The sequence below is a fragment of the Symphalangus syndactylus genome, chromosome 6 (genome assembly GCF_028878055.3).
Source record: "Symphalangus syndactylus isolate Jambi chromosome 6, NHGRI_mSymSyn1-v2.1_pri, whole genome shotgun sequence".
Taxonomy (NCBI): domain Eukaryota; kingdom Metazoa; phylum Chordata; class Mammalia; order Primates; family Hylobatidae; genus Symphalangus; species Symphalangus syndactylus.
The window spans coordinates 128,907,651-128,927,065 of NC_072428.2; the positions used below are offsets into that span (position 1 = coordinate 128,907,651).

At 44.2% G+C, this 19,415-nt stretch overlaps 1 protein-coding gene across 4 annotated transcripts in view; it reads right to left on the reverse strand.

The window, feature by feature from the left end:
• Positions 1 to 19,415, reverse strand: part of KIAA1549 (KIAA1549 ortholog) — a 154,736-nt gene that overhangs the window by 49,099 nt on the left and 86,222 nt on the right. For all 4 annotated transcript variants that reach the window (XM_055284153.2, XM_055284152.2, XM_063642296.1 and 1 more), the window contains exons 10-12: positions 16,924 to 17,108; positions 4,069 to 4,265; positions 2,216 to 2,331 (exon numbers count right to left, since the gene is read on the reverse strand). In XM_055284153.2, the coding sequence (XP_055140128.1) occupies positions 2,216 to 2,331; positions 4,069 to 4,265; positions 16,924 to 17,108 (498 nt within the window). The remainder of the gene's footprint in view (positions 1 to 2,215; positions 2,332 to 4,068; positions 4,266 to 16,923; positions 17,109 to 19,415) is intronic.

Consider the following 19,415-nt stretch of genomic DNA (forward strand, 5'->3'; position numbering starts at 1 on the left):
AATCCCATCTCTACTAAAAATACAAAAATTGGCCAGGTGTGGTGGTGTACGTCTGTAATCCCAGGTAGTCAGGAGGGTGAGTCATGAGGATCATTTGAGCCTGGGAGGCAGAGGTTGCAGTGAGCCAAGATCGCACCACTGCCCTACAGCCTAGGCAACAGGAAGAGACTCTGTCTCAAAAAGCAAAAAATTTTAAAAAATAAAATAACTGAAAGCTAGGAGAAAAACTCAGAATATTTTAAAATAGGGTATTTAATTTTCTATGCAAGCAATAAAATACCTACACAGCAGCACTAAAGCTATCTTATGGTACCTTTCAAGAAGCAAAGTTCTAAAAGTAAATTGATATTTATAGTGAGAAAACTATCTTTCTACAACATGAAAATAATGTACAGATTCTGGTATCTCTTCAAATTATAACAGCAGCATCTGAGCTTCTAATATTCACAAAATCATCTAATTCACTTCTTTCCTTCACATTCAACTCTTGGTCCCAGAGCTGTGATGCTTACTACCTGGATTCTGAGCCTAGGTTGAGAGTGGTGTTTGATTTTTGTTATTCTTATAGAATATACCGGTTGTAATACCATCAGAAGGCGTTAAATGCAGGCACTGAAAGTAAGGTTTTCTCAGATAAGCAATGAACAGAACTTGATAAAATCCAGAGCTCTTTCCACGCCCCCCCAAATATTTCTTTCTGAGGATCAAAACAAGATTCTAATCCTGTCTATCTGAAACAGTATCTGTTACCATGGTGCTAAATAATTTTTAAGATTTTGAAAAACTACATCCAAAGAAAAAACTCTTCCCTTTTTCTAAAGGGATGTCCTTAACATTACAAAAGAACCAAGTGGAAAGAGCTGGAAGGAACTGCAAGGACCAGCTAGTGCAGCCCCACAGGAGCCTTGAAGGCTGAGCAACCCGAGAGGCCACAAGCCTGTCAGTGAGAGGAGACAAGGACGGGCTAGGGCAGCCCCACAGGAGCCTCAAAGGCTGAGCCACCCGCGAGGCCACAAGCGTGTCAATGAGAGGAGAGGCCCCTGGGCTTCTGTCCAGTCTGTTCATTTCTAGAATACAGTTCACTCTGCACTGCAGTTCCATACAGAGAAATTTATGATTAAAAACTGTAAGTATAAAAATTACTATTAAAAATAATATCCTGGCCAGGCGTGGTGGCTCATGCCTATAATCCCAGCACTTTGAGAAGGCAAGGCAGATGGATCGCTTGAGTCAAGGAGTTCAAGACCAGCCTGAGCAACACGGTGAAACCTCGTCTCTACAAAAATATACAAAAATTAGCCAGGTGTGATGGCAGAGGCCTGTAATCCCAGCTACTAGGGAGACTGAGGTGGGAGGATCGCCTGAGCCTGGGAGGTCGAGGCTGCAGTGAGCCGGGACTGTGCCACTGCACTCCAGCCTCAGTGATAGAGCAAGACCCTGTCTCAAAAAAAAATAGTAATAATAATATTCTGAGGCCTCCCAATGATCTTTGCATTACTGAAACGCAATCCTTAAATAAAAATAAACCTCCAGCAAATACAACAGCTGCAGTAGCACATCTATTTAATACAACCTATTACACTAAAAACAAGCTACCCTGCTATCACTCCAAAAAAATGCTCCCAAGTCTAAAGACTTATGGGTCTCACTTTATTACAGTGCATCAGTCTTAACAGTCATCCCCTTTAGAACAGGAGTGAAGTTCATTTTATACCTGGCCTATGAAGCTGTTTGTGACTCCCAAAGCAAACATGCTAAACCATCTGATCACACTAAACCACCTGCTGGAAGAAAGATCTAGGAACAGAACTAAACATAATGGATTTGGGCCTATGATAAACAACTTTCTGACTGACAGCTGTGAATCCTTGAATTGGTTCCTAAGAAAGCTACTGAATCCTGGGGGCAGTTTTTGAGACTCTGGTTTCAGTGTGCTTCCTCCTTGACCTCTGGGCAGGAAACTTGTAAGGACTCTAAACTAGAGTGACACAAGGCTATTAACCTTAAGACATACCCCAGTGAATCCCTGGCCCCAAAGCAGACACCAATACCACGTTAGATGGTGACAACTGGTGCTAAGAAACCATAGGAATGATGATTTTCCATTTCCCAGATTTCTTTTTTAAGGGTTTAGCATTTGAAGTAGTGTAAGGCCCTAGCCTTTGGACTCCCATAGGGACTACTTTTAATGGGAAGAACCAGAAGAGTCACAGACCGCTCTGCGGGGCTCTGTGGGACCTGCCATCGTTGACGGCTCCCGGCGTCTTATCTCCTGCGTCCCTCTCGCTGGACTCTTCACTGACCGTAGAGTCAGCATCTGAGGGAGAAACTCTGCAGACACAAAATGAATTGCAAACATTAGAAACAAGAAAGAATGAAAAGGAAAAAGTCCCATTAATTTGTGTGTGGAAGTCAGGCTTCTAGGCAAAACCAGTAGAAATGAAACGGTCCAAAAAATTATTCCATAGCACAGCGTCTTCAAGGATCACATTAAAACCACCGTCACCTCCTGAAGACAGATTAACACGGCTTACTAAATGGCTCAGCAGGCTGCATTTCAACAAATGCTAGACAATTAAGTGCCAGATAGGAGGAAGGTCCCACAGTTACCAGGGCTCAAGGCCCAGTCCCTGGCCCCCAGTCTTTTCTGGACCAGCAGTCTGGGTTTAGCATGAGTTGGATCAAACAGGACCTGGGGTTCAGGATTAAGAATCCTCAGGATGCTAGAGTAGCTCTGCAGTCACCCCAAATAACTCCAGATTTTTGGAAGGTGCTTACACTGAGATTTGATTCTATATATAAAAAGCAAGGGTATCGTGGCACCCAGCTTGCACAAGGGAAAATTCCTTCATCAGTTGGCTCCCTGATTCCTTAGGCTCCCTGGCTTCAATGACAATGTGGAATGCCGAGACATTCTGGTGCCCAGAAAGATGCTAAAACATTGTATTAACCATGCAGACCATTGAGCTGTCATGACTAAATGTCAATGACAAGGCTACCAGGCAAGAAAAAAAATACTTTGCAAAATTTTACTTGCATATCAAATAATCTTCAATGATTCCATTTATTCTTAGCCTGCAAAATAATTAATCAAATAGCATCTCTCTACATAACTCATTTTCTTTTGTAAAGATCATGTTCTGACATCTATTACATTCTTAAAACCAGGTCAGAACCCCTGGGGTAGGTTTCCTGATAAGACAGAAATCATGACATCGTTTCAAATGTTGGTATGATCACACACTTTTTTTTGCTCTTAGCAGGAAATCAGGATTTAGCGTTCCAAAGCTCAAAGAAAGGCTGACAACAGGAGGCTTCAGTAGCCAAAGCCTGACGGTGCTATGATGGAAAGTCAACTTAACAAACCCGATTCTGAACTCTGTCTTCTTTCACCGAGCTACAGCCCTTCTCACGGGGTCAGAGGGTGAGAAGGGGCTTCCAGGTAGCTTGGAAAACTAATAAGCAATTCTCCATGTGCTATACTTTGAGAGGGGGAATGGGGAGCGAGGCAGGGAGGAGGTGGTGAAGAGTCTTGTGTGATATCCTGACAAAGGGGACATACATGAGTAGCCAGAGAAAAACAAAGCAAACATAGGAGGACGTGATGAAGGTCACCTGCAGGCAAAGCAATGAAGTCACAGCAGCTGCTGGCATCCCAGGCATGGACACAGCGGCCCACACAGGCTGAGCGTGTACCATGTGCCGTGCACTCCTTCTGTGTTATTTCTGTTATATCTCCATGGGGCCTAGCATGCTCCCCTCAGGATATATACACATGAGCTGGTCAATCTCTAATCAAGTCTGATGGGGACCCCCAAACCATCACAGATAGTGATTCATGATCTTCAACCGTGCGGAGAAAGAAATCATACAGCCTTCTTTGGCAGCCCGTGAGAGTGGCTCGGAAACACTCTTGGGCTCGTGTGTGACTTTGGGCAAGTCATCGGTCTCCTGGGCTGCACATGCAGGGCTGCACTCACCATCAGCCCTTGTGACATCAGAAACTCACAGCCTGATAACAGAAGCATGCTCTGCAACAAAGAATAATACAGAAAGCACGATAATAACCTTCCTCTGTGACGGACGTTCTTGGAAGGGATCTTTGACTTGGGGCTTGGCACGTCTCCATTTTCCGAGGGCGTGGTGTGGTCCTTCAGAGGTCCTGGCAGTGGTGCTGGCTCGTGAATAATCAATATGTCGTCTTTATTGTGCTGACCCAGATGCTGCTTAGCAAAATCAAAGCCCTTCACACTAGGGATCTGCAGCTGAAACATACACACACACAAACATGATTGTTAACCCGGAATCCAAGGCTGACGAGAGGAGCACAACTTCTGACCCAAGACTGCGCTGGCAATTCCACCACTCCAATCCAACAAACACCTCTAGAACATGGACTGCGTGCCAGGTTCTGTTTATACCCAGAGTTCCAGGAGAAGACAGGCATTTGTGAAAGATTAAACAAGAGTACAAGGATTAAATAGCCAGACCCTAGGACAGCACCTGGCCTGCTGTCACAGCGGCATACCATGTGCCATGTGGCAGGAGCAAGATATTCTTTATAGGGTAATGGGGACCAAAGCCAGGCCTTGAGAACAGACAGGACTTGGAAACAGAAAGAGCAGACAGGACTTGGAAACAGAAAGAGGAGGCTACAAACAGAATGTTCTAGATCATATCAGGAACCACAGAACACTGAGGCCTGGGAAGAAATCACACTGGCTATGCTAGATGGGTCAGAGCGTAGGAGCACGAGAGAAAAGTCCAGTCTGTATATGGATGAGTCCAAAAACGCCAGCTTCTGGAGCTGGCCCTCTGGGAAATCAGAAAACCACTAAACATTTCTAAACAGGCAGATTTCTAAAATACAAGCACACAGGACACCAAGGAAGCAGGAAGAGAGCTTGGCCATGCACATAAAACCACAAAGACGTGAGGCCCAAATCTTAGCAGTGAAGATGGGAAGGAAAGAACAGCTCTAGGGATCAGGCAGAAAGACCTAGAAGCCAAATAGACATGAGAGGCAAAGGAAGAGAAAGAAGCCAATGAGGACGTGAATTTTTTGGGCAGGGGCATCGTGAAGCGTGAAAGTGACATTAAGGGAAAGAGGCGAGTCATATAGGAATGACGGCTCAAGACAAAATGACAGGTTTCATTTCAAACACGCTTAATTTGAGGCCCCAAAGGATGTCAGCTTGGTGTAGCTGGAGGTGGGGAACCATAGCCTGGGGGAACTTGCAGGCTCAGATGTGACTTCAAGAACCACCCACATAAAGGTGACAGGTAGGGGAGCTGAGTTTTTCAACATAAATACAGATTCTGTGGATAAAGTGTTGGAGAATATCTAATAGTTTGGAGCTAAGAAGAGAAAAAGGAAGCAAGGAAGAAAATAGAATGTGATTTCAGAGAAACAGAAGAATTTGGAAAGTTCCATGTAGTAGAAGCAAAGGGAACAAAGAATTTCTAGAAAGAAGTGGTCAAAAGAAGTAATGGGGCACAAAACTGAAGGAGAAAGGGCTCTTCAAAAATGTCCCCCACTCAAACTAGTGGATGCAGGATTCCTCTCCAGGGATACGAGCATCACCTCACACCAAACCCATGACAGACCCCTGAGCCTGCAACTAGAGATGCCAGGCCTCAGCTTCTAGAGCTGTGGTAAGATATTACGTCATCAAACATGCTATTTGTTGGCCGCGTGCGGTGCCTCACATCTGTAATCCCAGCACTTTGGGAGGCCGAATCGGGCAGATCACCTGAGGTCAGGAGTTTGAGACCAGCCTGGCCAACATGGTGAAACCCCGTCTCTACTTAAAAAAAAAAAAAAAAAAAATACAAAAATTAGCCGGGCATGGTGGTGCACACCTGTAATCCCAGCTGCTCAGGAAGGTGAGGCAGGAGAATCACTTGAACCTGGGAGTCAGAGATTTCAGTAAGCTGAGATCGTGCCACTACACTCCAGCCTGGGTGAAAGACTAAGACTCCGTCTCAAAAAAAAAAAAAGCTATTTGTTATTGTTCATGTTTCTTTTTTTTTTTTTTTTTTTTTTAAGACAGAGTCTGGCTCCATCACCCAGGCTGAAGTGCAGTGGTATAATCTCGGCTCACTGCAACCTCTGCCTCCTGGGTTCAAGCAATTCTCCTGCCTCAGCCTCCCAAGTAGCTGGGACTAAGGGTGCACGCCACCATGCCAGGGTAATTTTTTGGTATTTTTAGTAGAAATGGGGTCTCACTATGTTGCCCAGGCTGGTCTCAAACTCCTGGTCTTCAGTGATCCACCCACCTCGGCCACCCAAAGTGCTAGGATTACAGGCGTGAACCACTGTGCCCTTGGAAAGACTCTCCAAGGTATGCAGAAATGTGGACAATAACAGTATTTCTGATGACATGAAAAGTGCCAGGTATTAACAGTTTCCTTAATTCAAGCTTACAAAGCACAGGGAAATAAACTGCATAGCAATGGTCGTCCCAAGGGGTCTCCTCCATGGAATGCCACAAGCAAACCGAAGCCCTCCCTCCTGGCCAGGCATATTCCACATCCACACGGTGACACTCTGAAACGCTTATATGGTCTTCATACCCGTTTCCTGGCGTACACCTCCTAAAATACATGGAGTCTCCTGAGGATGTCTTTTTGCAGGCTAGTGAGTTGACTGACGGCCAGCAGCCCCAGGTAGCTGCAGCATGGGGGCTGCTCACCACAGAGCCCCAGGCATGATACAAGGGTCAGGGCATTCAGCCCCACCCCCCAACCTTCAGGGAGGGGAGAGGGGCTGAAGGATAAGTTGATCACCAACAGCCACTGGTTAAGTTGATCACCATAGCCAAACAGGCCTATGTAAAGCAGCCTCCTGAAAAACCCAAAAGGGCAGGGTCCAGGGAGCTTCTGGAAGGCTGAACACTGCGGAGGTTCCTGGAAGGTAGCACCCCCACGGAGGGCACAGAAGCTCTGCACCCCCGAGTCCCCCCGTACCTCGCCGTATGCATCTCTTCATCTGTGTGCTTGCGCTTTGTAAATCTGTAAACTAAGAATAAAATCCTAAGCCCCCAACCTACTGAACAGGCCCCCTCTTGTCCAAAGGTACTTCAGAGAAACCTGAAAAACTGAGTTCTTGTCCGTAGCAGGAAGGGAGGTGGGACATGCGTCATTACAACCCCTCCCTTTTAGAGTTTAGGCAAAACTGACCAGCATTAATATTAAAACAGAGATTATAAGACTGACAGAACAGATTCTTTGTGGTAATAAGATACCAAATTACAAACAAGAGCTAAAGCCACGCAAAGGAGTGTTAAGTCACACCCTACAAACAATAAAATCTGGTTAAATTGTTTTGTTTTGTTTTTTTAATTAACCCGGTATAATGTGGCTTACTTTCTAACCTGACTCTGGTATAGCATCACATGGCAGACAGCAGACCCCTTATATTAACTTAAGCATTCCTCTGAAGTGACTTTCAGTCTTCAGACAAAACTTAACTCTCAACCAATTGCCAACGAAAGAATCCTAAAACACACCTATGACTTATAAGATCCTCACTTCAAGATATCCTGCCCTTTCAGGCTGAGCTTCTATGTATTGGGTTATTTCTTTTCCTGTAACTTCTGTCTCCTTAAAATGTTTATGTGGAGGGCCGGGCACAGTGGCTCACGTCTGTAATCCCAACACTTTGGGAGGCCGAGCCGGGTGGATCATCTAAGGTCAGAAATTCGAGACCAGCCTGACCAACATGGAGAAACCCCGTGTCTACTAAAAATACAAAATTAGACGGGCATGGTGGCACATGCCTATAATCCCAGCCACTCGGGAGGCCGAGGCAGGAGAATTGCTTGAACCCGGGAGGCAGAGGTTGCGGTGAGCCAAGATCACACCATTGTACTCCAGCCTGGGGGACAAGAGCGAAACTGTCTCAAAAAAATAAAAATAAAAAAAATGTATATGTGGAGTCCTGATAAGTAACAATGCGGAAGGGGTCCCAGGTAGGGCAGAACAATTGTTCTGAGAAACGGCTCATCACAGACAACCTGCTGGCACGACATCCTGTTCCCAAACACCTCATTCTGCTCATAGCCCGAGCAGCATGACCCATAAAACTTCCCTCCTACCCGTCTCTTGCCCGACAGCCCCTTCTCTGCTGTGCTGGCCACTGCACCCTTGCAACATTATCTTCATACTTTCTCTAATAAATCTGCCTTTCTTTACCTGCGGCTGTCTTGGCCCTTACCACCCACCATGACGGCCCCAGCCAGACGCAATGGCAACAGTATCAACCCAAATTGTAATCTGACCACCTCGGGCCATTTACTCACAGCTTCTTGGGCTCGTGCTTTCTCAGGGCCATGGTCACTCATACTGGCTCAGAATAAACCTCTTTATGATATTTTACCGAGTTTGATTTTTCTGTTAACATATGCTTCGTGATAAACTGGTAAACATAAGTGTTTCTTCAAGTCCTGTGAACTGCTCTAGCAAATTAATCAAACCCAAAAAGTGATGGTGGGAACCTCAACTTGAAGCCAGTCGTCAGAAGTTCTGGAGACCTACCTACACTTGTGACAGGTGCGGGTGGAGGAGGACAGTCTTGGGGACTGAGCCCTCCACCCAGGATCTGAGGCTAACTCCCAGCAGACAGTGTCGGAACTGAATTCAAGGACACTCAGCTGGTAACTGCTGCTTGGTGTGTGAGGAAAGCCCCCACAAATTCAGTCACAGAAGTCTTTTGTGTTGACTGTTGTTGTGTGGTGTGAGGGCAGAGGAGAAACATGGCTTGAGTTTTTCCACTCACACACACACCCCTACGGAGTCCTGTCAGTCAAAAGACAAAGGCCAAACAGATCTAAGGAGCAATTTCAGACAATATATTACGCACAGACACAAAAGGCTTTGTTGTATTTGTGCTAACTTTATGCACAAATGAGTGATAACATCAGTGGCTTAGGTCTGTGACCTAAGGTCTTTTTTTTTTTTTTTTTTTTTTCATTTGATGTGGTCTTGCTCTGTCACCCGGGCTGGAGTGCAGTAGCACAATCTCAGCTCACTGCAGCCTCAATCTCCCAAGCCCAAGCAATCCTCCCACCTGAGCCTCCCAAGGAGCTGGGGCCACAGACATGTGCCACCACACCTGGCTAATTTTTAAAAATATTTTTGTAGAGATAGGATCTTGCTACATTGCCCATCTGGCCTTGAACTCCAGGGCTCAAGCAATCCTCCTGCCTCAGCCTCCCAAAGCGCTGGGCCTATGGACATGAGCCACTGAGACCAGCCTTAAGGTCTTTTTTAAGCTAAAATTCTCGGATCAATGGGTAGAAGGAACGTCATCTGCAATAATGATTTATGCCAGCAGAGGGGGACAAAACTTACAGTAAATACAGTTTACAAAAATGAAACAAAAGGCAAAAGCTGACTTCCTCTGTTTTCTGATTAATGAGCTCCTGTTACAGGAATACACCACTCCACCACTTCAGCAGTTTATGAGCATAACAGCCTCTCAGCCCAAGAACACTGTTTTGCAAATGACAAACCCAAACCTACTGCTCCATTGCATGCCCTATTTATTATTATTTATTTAAATAAATGTATTTATTATGATTTTTTTTTTGAGATGGAGTCTCACTCTGTTGCCCAGGCTGGAATGCAATGGTACGATGTCGGCTTACTGCAGCCTCCACCTCCTGGGTTCAAGCGATTCTCCTGCTTCAGCCTTCCGAGTAGCTGGGACTACAGGCATGCACCACCACGTCTGGCTAACTTTTATGTATATATTTTTTTATTACAGATGGGGTTTCACCATGTTGGCCAGGCTGGTCTCAAACTCCTGACCTTAGGTGATCTGCCTGCTTCAGCCTCCCAAAGGGCTGGCATTACAGGCATGAGCCACCACGCCTGGCCTATTTATTATTAAATATTTATTTAAATTAAATTTATTAAGCACTTGTGTAAATTTTTAAATTATTCAATATTTATTTACATAAAATAAATTCATCATTAGATATTTCTTTAAATACATGTATTAAAAACGTATTTAAATAAAATACGTTTATTTTCTCATCTGTGACTCATGGACTAGCACCCTGAGTTTTAACTGGTCTACTCAAACCCCGGGGGGCAGACACACAGTTTTCTAGGAGCAGGCAGCCCTTTTACAGGGATCATTCCAGATGCACACCTCTGTACAAGCCCTCCCTACACTAGTGATTTTCCTGAGAGCTGTCCAGCATGTGCCTGTGGTCCGGGCAGCATGCTGGCTCCCCCTCCCATCTTCCCTTTCCCAAGTCCTCCCACTTTACAGAAGAGAGGCCCGCCTGTCATCCATGCAGCAGCTTCCTGTGGTGCTCTGCCCAGAGATGTAGGAACCTCGGGAACATCAAATAAAATCACAATTCAAAATGTTGGTCTTGGTCAATCAAGGCACAATAAACTTGTGGTACGGCTTGCTTTCTCTCTTAAAGAAATGAGAGAGAAATATAGCCATGAAATAGGACAATTCGTTCCATGTTGGAAACTGTGAATTTAGATATTCTGTAGAGGAGGTGGCGGCAGCAGCAGCAGCAGTGAGGGTTTTATTTCATAGCTTCCCCTCTACCATCCTCCAGCCATTGAAGAACAGTTCACTCCCGCAGAAGAATCCAAGAACAGGGAAGAGGATGGCAGTGAGAAATGCCAAGGGTACTGTCTCATTTCATCCGGGGGACAAACTCATGACAGGGCTCTGTGCTTTATCTGTCTAAGTGACAACTGCAATGTTCAAATCTGTTCAGCAGCGTGTGGGAAACCCAAGGTGCCACAACGCACACGCTTTCCGTGAGCTCACCATCCTCAGGAATGAAAGCCTGGCAGGCACCCTTGCGCGTGGGGACTCAGCTGAGGTCTTAACAACATATTTTGTATTAAAAGGGAAAAGGGGTGAAAAGGTCCATGTTTACTTCCGAAAGATCAAAATTACAACTTCAAAAGAGCAAATAAGGGAGAGCTGAGTTAATACTGTATACTTTCCCGCACATTTACTCAGACTGAAGGATATTTTCATTCACTTCTTTCAAATGATTGATTACTGGATACTGCACATCTGTGTCCAGGTTGCTTGAATGCAAGTCACTTGTTCACTGGTCCATGACCCCTTTCTCTGCCGGTTTATTTGTTGTCACTGTGTACTTACTGGATTTAGATTAACTACACAGCAACACGTCTGGATTCTACCATAATGTACTTAACAGCAATCATCTATGTGTCTTTTCTAAACCCCACACTTACTAGTCGAATATCTTTTCCTTTTGTTGTAAATTTCCACAAAGATTCAACTGCTGTCTTGCAAGCAAATCACTGATGTACGTATGGGTAGATGAAAAATTAGGCAGGCTAAGAGGTAACCCTCCTGTACATTAAAAAATCCATTCTGTGTGATTAAGATGATTCCTTTCTCAGACTTTGACATGCAGTCCTAATTTATGAAGTATATAATTATAAATATTATTTTCATCTTGAAATGAAATACTAATCCATCTATGTAATTCTCAAATGTCCATCTGTCAAGCCTTTTTCAGATGCCTGAGAAAACTGATGTTGGATGCCACTTATTCACAGCTGATGATAAAAATCCTAACAGGAGCAATTTCCAATTTTGTGGGGTTGCTTTTACCCCAGCAGCACCTCATTTACTACATAGAAGGTGCCTCTAAGCGAAAGAAAACAGATATACTAAGCAGTCATTTAATCATCACCTTCATCATTTAATAAATCTTGCTGAAATCCTTTTTGGTATACTTCCCAGTAAGAAAGTGAATGCCTCTAATGACTGGGCAACTGTTTTGTTTTGTTTTTAACAAGTTAGTTGGTTTGCTTTACCAAAACTGGAAAAGGAGCCACAGATGGCCTCCCCTAAGCGGACGTCTCCAAAATGAATAACGTAAAAATACAAACAGTACTGCCTCTACGGGGCGATCTACATAGCCCAAGCCGAGGCACCTAAATGTCTTCCCTCACGTATGCTCAGGGCCTGTGTAGGAAAGAAACATGATAGTATTCATGAAAATGCTTCATAAATGCCAATGTACCCTACAAATGATGCTGACAGCATTATTATTACTGTTGATTGATGAAACATCGAGCAGTTAATATACAGCTAAGAATTCTAAGGCATCAGAGTTGTAAATAAGAATTTAGATACAATATTTTGTTAAGTCAACAACAAGATGTGACACAGTGTCCCTCAAGAAATAGCTGATGGCCAAATGAATTTCAAAACGGTCAACTGAAGTACCAAACTTACTGGTTTTTTTGGGTAACCAAGAAAAAGGCACATGTCATAAATGAAATATACAAGTCGTGTTGGCTTACTGTTGATTCTGACCAACATCTTTAAATATATCCATTAGATCCTTGCACTTCTCACAAGCTGAGTGAGTCATCACCTTCTATACCAGTAGAAATTTGGCAACCAGTCTCTGCATATTATGCACAAAACAGAAGCCATCTACACACAGAAGGAAAACCTAGAGGGAACACTGCCCCTCCTCCCTTAGATAATTACCTTCTTTTGTCTCATCCCTGCTTGCCAGATCACTTTTTCTAGTTTTTCCACTTCTTTTAAAATAGAATCTGGAGTTCAGTCTGGCTGGTATACAATGTCTCCAAGCTCCCTCCCACATGCAGCATAGGTTTAATCAGTATTTTATAAAAGAAGAATCAAGATTAATGAGAGTGTTCAATATTCATAATAGGCCCGAGTTATTTCTGAAGAAGGATGGCTCTTTTGTTCTTTCTCTCTGTAATATATCACAGAGGGAACAGGCCACAGTGTCTGTGCCCCACCGGAATACGTCACCAACAAGCCAAGGAGACTGACTGGTGGGCAGGTCAGCCAAGTAATGAGAGAGATGCCTGATGAATGTGAACACGTGGGCCATAAATACAATACAGCCCAGGTGGCACAAAACACAGCGAAGCCCGCAGTATTCGGGTTAGTCTGAGCCCCTGGGAAGGAGTTGAGATGACAACAGAAACACAGAGCAAATCCCAAAAGTGTCTGAATAAAAATTTGCCACCATGTAGCGAGTGCCATTGTAAGCATTTATTACCTGATTGATGTCATCTGTGAAAAGTCACCACAACCACCATGCTGTTTCCATTTAGGAGGTGAAGACAAGGCAAAGTTATTGCCATGTTTGTCTTCAGTGCAGCCCCACACGGGCACTCCCGTAACCCTTTGGTCCCGGAGTTTGGGACAGCAGGGGTCCCAGATTCTCCCACACACAGGCGACACCCGGCACAGTCGGCCAGCTGTGGGTGACCTGAGACCACCTACACGTTAGGTTTGACAGGGGACCTTTGCAGAGAATCAAACAGCAACCGTAGGGAATGAGCTGACCTTAGCTGAGATGGAACAAAATGCTCACAGAGCCTCTTTTCAATCCACTGTCCACACTGCCTCCCAAAGGGATCGTTCCAAAAGCAAATGTGTTCAAGCTGCTCTCCCTGCTGAAAACCTTTCAATGGTTGACCACTGCTTACAGCATAATTTGCAATCCCTTCTATGTCCTGAAAATCCCCCAGGGCCTGGCTCTCTGCCACCTGGGTTTTGGCTGTGCCCTTTTTTACGACCTTTGCTCTAGCTTCCTGAGCTGCCCTCGGCTCCCCCACTGGGCCCGCCTTCATCTCCACAGTGAAGCTTCAGCTCTGGCGTCACCTCCTCGAAGAAGGTGGAAGTACCCCACCACTGCGAGTGGGGTGCCCCCCTCCTCTGTGTTCTCCAGACATCCTTATACTCTTGGATGTCTGCTTTCGGATGGCTCGACCTTCTCCCTTGCTAAAGCCCTGGAATGCAGAGATCGCGTGCTATTTGTGTTGGTAACTGAGCCGGATCTGGCGTGGCTCAGAGCAAATGCTCAATGTTTAGTGAGTGACACCCAGTGCCTGAGGCAGTCCCAGCCGGTTGCCCAAAGTGCTGCCCTTTAGAAGCAACCAAGGGCAGTCAGGAGCTCTGGTCTGACACCAGTAACGAGGTGTGGACTATCCCCCATCAGAAGGAATAAGTTTCCATGAGACCAGTGGCATCCAGCCAATGCCATTCATGATGAAGAGGAGGATCCAGGCTGGAGTTTTTTAGGCAACAGTAACAAATGATGACTTTAGTCTACAGAGAGAGAATACAGATAGAAGAAAGCATGGGGTTTTTTTCTTTATTACTGAAAATAAGCAAAGGCCGTGCCTCAAAACAAGACAGAATGGCCTCTCCCTCCTATCATATTTCAAAATTCATCTACTCCCAGACAATCTGAAGAGGTTTCCTTCTCGTTACAAGGGGAAGGGGGTGTGGATTTTAGGTCAGCAGATTAATTGTTTCCAGATGTTTGCAGCTCTGGGATTTGCTGAAGGATTTCAGAGAGTAGTGGTGAGGCGCATCAGGAGGTGGGGAGAGCAGAACGGAGAGAGAGACAACAGCCACATGAGCAGGCGACAGAGCTCTTGAAGTCATAGGGGTGACATCTCTGCAAATTACCCTGAGGACGAGGCTAGAGGCCCTTTGCTATGGCCACATGACCTTAAAAGAAACACGTATGAACTAAAGACATTTGTTTTTAAACTAAATGAAGAGCATCATTTTCCCATTTTAAACACATGACAAAATCTATAGGGCAGGTTCCTGTGCCAGTAAAACAAGACTGAGCTTCCGCAACACTGGCAAGGCTTTGCCCTCCTAACAGTAGAAGACAGTTATTCTCTCGGGGAATCCTCCCTGCAGGACCTTTTCTGTAAATCTGTTGTCAGGATCTATGGGCAGATCTTTGCAGCCCTGGAGGAAAAAGAGCAGCTCTAAGGGTTGGAAGTTCCATCTGAAACTCTGTCCATTTGATTTACAGCCACATCTGGGACTTGAAAATGTTTAGGAAGTAAAAGTGAGAGAAGGAGAAAGCTTGGGGGAATATTCCATTTTGACCCCAAGAGACGCTGTCCTCTGATAGTTTACTGAAGTTACAGATAATAGATGGACTTCCATGGCAGTGTATACATTAGGAAACGTGGCCCATAAAAGACCTAAATACATAACCGTCTACACTGGTTAACTCCCTCTGTAACAACACTCTTCACTAGAACAAAAACATTTCCAAACCTATTGTTGATCTTATTACAGTGAAATTCACACTATGAATCATTTAGTATACCCAGCACTTTTTTTCCAGGTTTCCCCATGCCATTCACCAGCATAACAAAAACAACAAAAGAACCTTAGCAGACTGTGTAAATAATAAACAAAGATAGGCAACAAACATAATATTAATGTATAAAATGCTTTTAATGTACTTGATAGCCATAAGCTTGCAATTTAATAAATATTTTGCATTTTTTTGTTAATTCATATGAAAAGACAAATACTCTTTCTTTGCTTTTACAAAAATTAAATAAATTTTAAAGTAATGCATATTTTTTTCCATTCAACAGGTCTAGGTTTGTAATATGCAGAATTTTTCATACCCAAGACAACCAAAATAAAGTTTAAAAATAAATAGGGCAATCTTTTATTCTTTGTTTTTTGCCTTTTGCTTGTTTTTATCAAGCGTTTAAAGCAGAATGAGTCCTCCACATCTGGAAGACCCACGGAGAGTGCATGTTAATCCAGTAGACTGTTAATAACAGTGGACTGACTACCTCGTTCCACTCCCTTGATAAACACGCTGACTGATACTTATGCTGTACTATTGAGTGCTCCTCTAGGCCTGGCATGTTTTGGCTCACACCAGGTGAGCTCAATGTTGACCAAAAGTCAATGTCTTTGCCCTGAAATCTGATGTGACCCTCGAATACTATGGAAACTGTTGAAACACACATGGGAAAAGAAAATTGCTATTTCTATAAAAACTTAAGTTGAATGCTTTGGAGAGACATAGGAAAGACGGGTTACTTAAAAAATCTGCTGTCAAATTAGGTGTGAGTGAATTAACTCAAAAGTCTGCAAAATGAGGGGATAGGGAGTTGGGGGAGGTATTAAAAAAATCGAGAGAACTTTGCATTCAGGTAGCTTTGCTCTTCTCTAAAGAAACCCAAACTGGAACCTGAAACTGACACATTATGGGTGTTGTTTATGTAAGAAAGACCAAACACGATTCCTCTCAGTAGACCAACACTCACCACAAAACAAGACTTGGGATATGTTGAAGGATTGGCAAATAAATGTCCATTCATATATTTTAAGTTAAAGTGTTCAAGGTATGTATTGTTCGTTTTTAATGATCAAGGTGGGTAAGTGGGCTTCCAAATAGGGTGGACAAAAAATAAAGCAGCTGACCAATGGAGTTGTATATGAAATAGATAAACAGATCTGAGAAAGTCTGCCTTGGCTCCTATCCTCTGAAAATATCCAGGGGTAAAATAAATCAGAATTCGGCCTGGTGCAGTGGCTCATGCCTGTAATCCCAGCAATTTGGGAGGCCAAGGCAGGCAGATCTCTTGAGGCCACGAGTTCGAGACCAGCCTGGCCAACATGGCAAAACCCTGTCTCTACTAAAAATACAGACATTAGCCAGGTGTGGTGGCACACGCCTGTAATCTCAGCTATTCAGAGACTGAGGCAGGAGAATCGCTTGAACCCAGGAGGCGGAGGCTGCAGTGAGCCAAGCTCGCGCCACTGCACTCCAGCCTGGGTGACAGAGCCAGACTCTGTCTCAAAAAATATAAAATAAAATCACAGTAGAACCCAGAGCGCATGTCATGGCTAGGTTTTTATACAGCTTCACATTCTTGGACTATATTTACTACCACAGAAGGAGGGTTTCAGGAAGCAGAAACAAAGGCAAAGCGATGCCACCACTAAAGCCAGAAGATTTCCATAATAGCCCTCCCTCTTCCCCATCTTTCAGTATCAAGAGCCCAAACTCATCCTATCCCTGCCCCACAAAACTGCTTATAGGAACACTGGGGGAAGAGGCTGCCCCTTACCTTCTGACGCTGCTGAATGTTGGCCACAGTGTCAGGCTGAAAGTCCAGCTTGTCTGTGCGGCATAGTTTCCAGTAGAGGATGACAACAATCACCATCACCACCAGCACCGGGATGACCACGCCAACAATGACCCACAAGTTGTTGCTCTGGGATTCCGGAGACGGCCTCTTCACCCTGTCGACAGCTGCAGACAAAGAAGAAAGGTCTTTCAAGAATTCCTTCACTCATGTACTAGATTGCACGTGTCTTCTACGAGAAACTCAGAAGTCCCTGACATTTCAGCTCAAGATAGCTGGTTCCAGGTTATAATCTCCTGATGACAGGAAATGTGACCAGCAGAGAAACACAACATACAATGTTACATCTAGAATACATTGGGGATCACAACGACATATGGATGTATCCAAAGGTACATGGCTGAATTAATGGCAAAGCTCGGTTAATTCCAGGTCTCCTGATTTCCAGTTTATTCCACTAGCTCATCCCTAACTTATCACTGCAGGATATTTCCATATCAAAACTGGTTCTGTACAACTTTGTACAAAGGCAGTTCTCTTCAAAAGTGGAGAGAAAAACAGCTGTGTCTGTAGAACACAGTCCTGCAGGCTGCATCAAGTACCGCAGGACTCACACCCTCCCAGATCACATAAAGCACATGCATCTCAACTAGGAGTTTATGGAAGAAAACCCTTCACCTCTTTCTCCCTTCCCTCACTACTCCAAGTTTCTCATGTTCACAAATGTTTATTAAGTGTGCTGGACACAGTTTGAAAGTTGGGACTCAACAATGAACAAGCAAAGTCCCTCGAGGTGCGTAGGTCCTAGTGGGGGAAAGGAGAAATGATCAAGTAAATGAATCACTGAATAATTTCATATCGCACTAGTGCCAAACACAAAGCAAAACAGAGTAAGGAGATACGACATGTGCACCAATGGAACTGGTCGTTTCCCCTTCAGCAATGAAAAATGACAAAGAGATGCTGATGTTTGTAGCAGCGCTATTCACAATAGCCTAAAAGATGAAAAGAACCCAAATGCCCATCCACAGACGAATGAATGAACAAAATGTGGTACAGCCATACAATGGAATATCATTCAGCTTTAAAAGGGAAGGAAATTCTACACATGCTGCTACACAGATGTGCCTTGAAAACATCATAATAAAGGAACAAGCCAGTCACAAAAGGACAAAATGTATGATTCTACCTATATGAGGTATCTAGAAAAAACTCATAGAAAGCTTCTGCTTGGAATGATGAAGAAATTCCGGAAATGGATAGTGGTGATGGTTACACAGCCTTGTGAATGTACTGAATGCCACTGCAGTATACACTCAAAAGTGTTAAATTGGTATATTTCTTGATGTATATTTTACTGCAATTAAAAAAGAAGGAAGATGATCCTTATGTTTTCCAAAATGAAGCTTCACTGTGTTAATTTGGAAACTGAAGTCCTAATAAGCGTCCCATAGGCACTGCCTTCATTGCCCCACCTGGGTCTCTCCCTAAACCTTTGAAACATGACTCATCGAAACGGCATTATTTAAGCTACCAGTTGTCCACTTTTACACGAAGCAAATCTTACTCATTTTGGATCTGCCACTCCCCACCCTGCTGCCACACCCACCCCACCCGGCCTCCACTCCTCTTTCACGGCTTAGGACAGTTGCACTTCAACTCCTCGGCCACTTAATGTCCTTTACTAGCTCTTTGTTTTGCACATGGTGCCTTATTGTTCATTTAAAATGCTTCCTATTGTATAAATGGATAATCTGTTAAGTGCTACGCTTCTGCACTCATTCATCCGGTCTTGACACCAAATCTTGTCTTTTCAAAAACATCTTAGTTGTCACGGGCAGGGACCAAGTCTTATGCTCCTTTCATATCCTATGACAGTTAACACCTGCTATGGGATCAAAAGGTATCTGCTCAGAGATGTAATAACAAAAAGGTTCTTGGTGCTGGTTTAACTTTGGGTTTAGACTGAGGGAGTGGCAAGGGAGGGAGCAAGCATTCTAAATCAAATGCACCAGGGAAAAAAGCACAGATTAGAGCAGAGGCTGCATGGGATGCGGTAAAAAGCAACAAAGTGTGAAAAACTTGTGTTTTTTAATTTGGGCTGAATATAGTTAATATATGTAGCTCATTTTGCATAAAAGCAACGGACAATATAGAAGTAGGGACAGGATCAAACTGAGAAGCTGAGACAACTGAACACTCTTCTTAGTTCTTTGTGGGTGGGGTTGGTTGGTTGGTTGTTTTTTTCTTTTTGAGATACGGTCTCATTCAGTCACTCAGGCTAGAATGTGGTGGCACAATCAAGCTCACTTGCAGCCGCGACCTCCTGGGCTCAGGTGATCCTCCTGCCTCAGACCCCCAAGTAACTGGGACCACAGGCACGCCCCACCATGCCCAGCTAGCTTATTATTATTATTATTTGTAGAGATGGGGTCTTGCTATGTTTCCCAGCCTGGTCTTGAACTCCTGGGCTC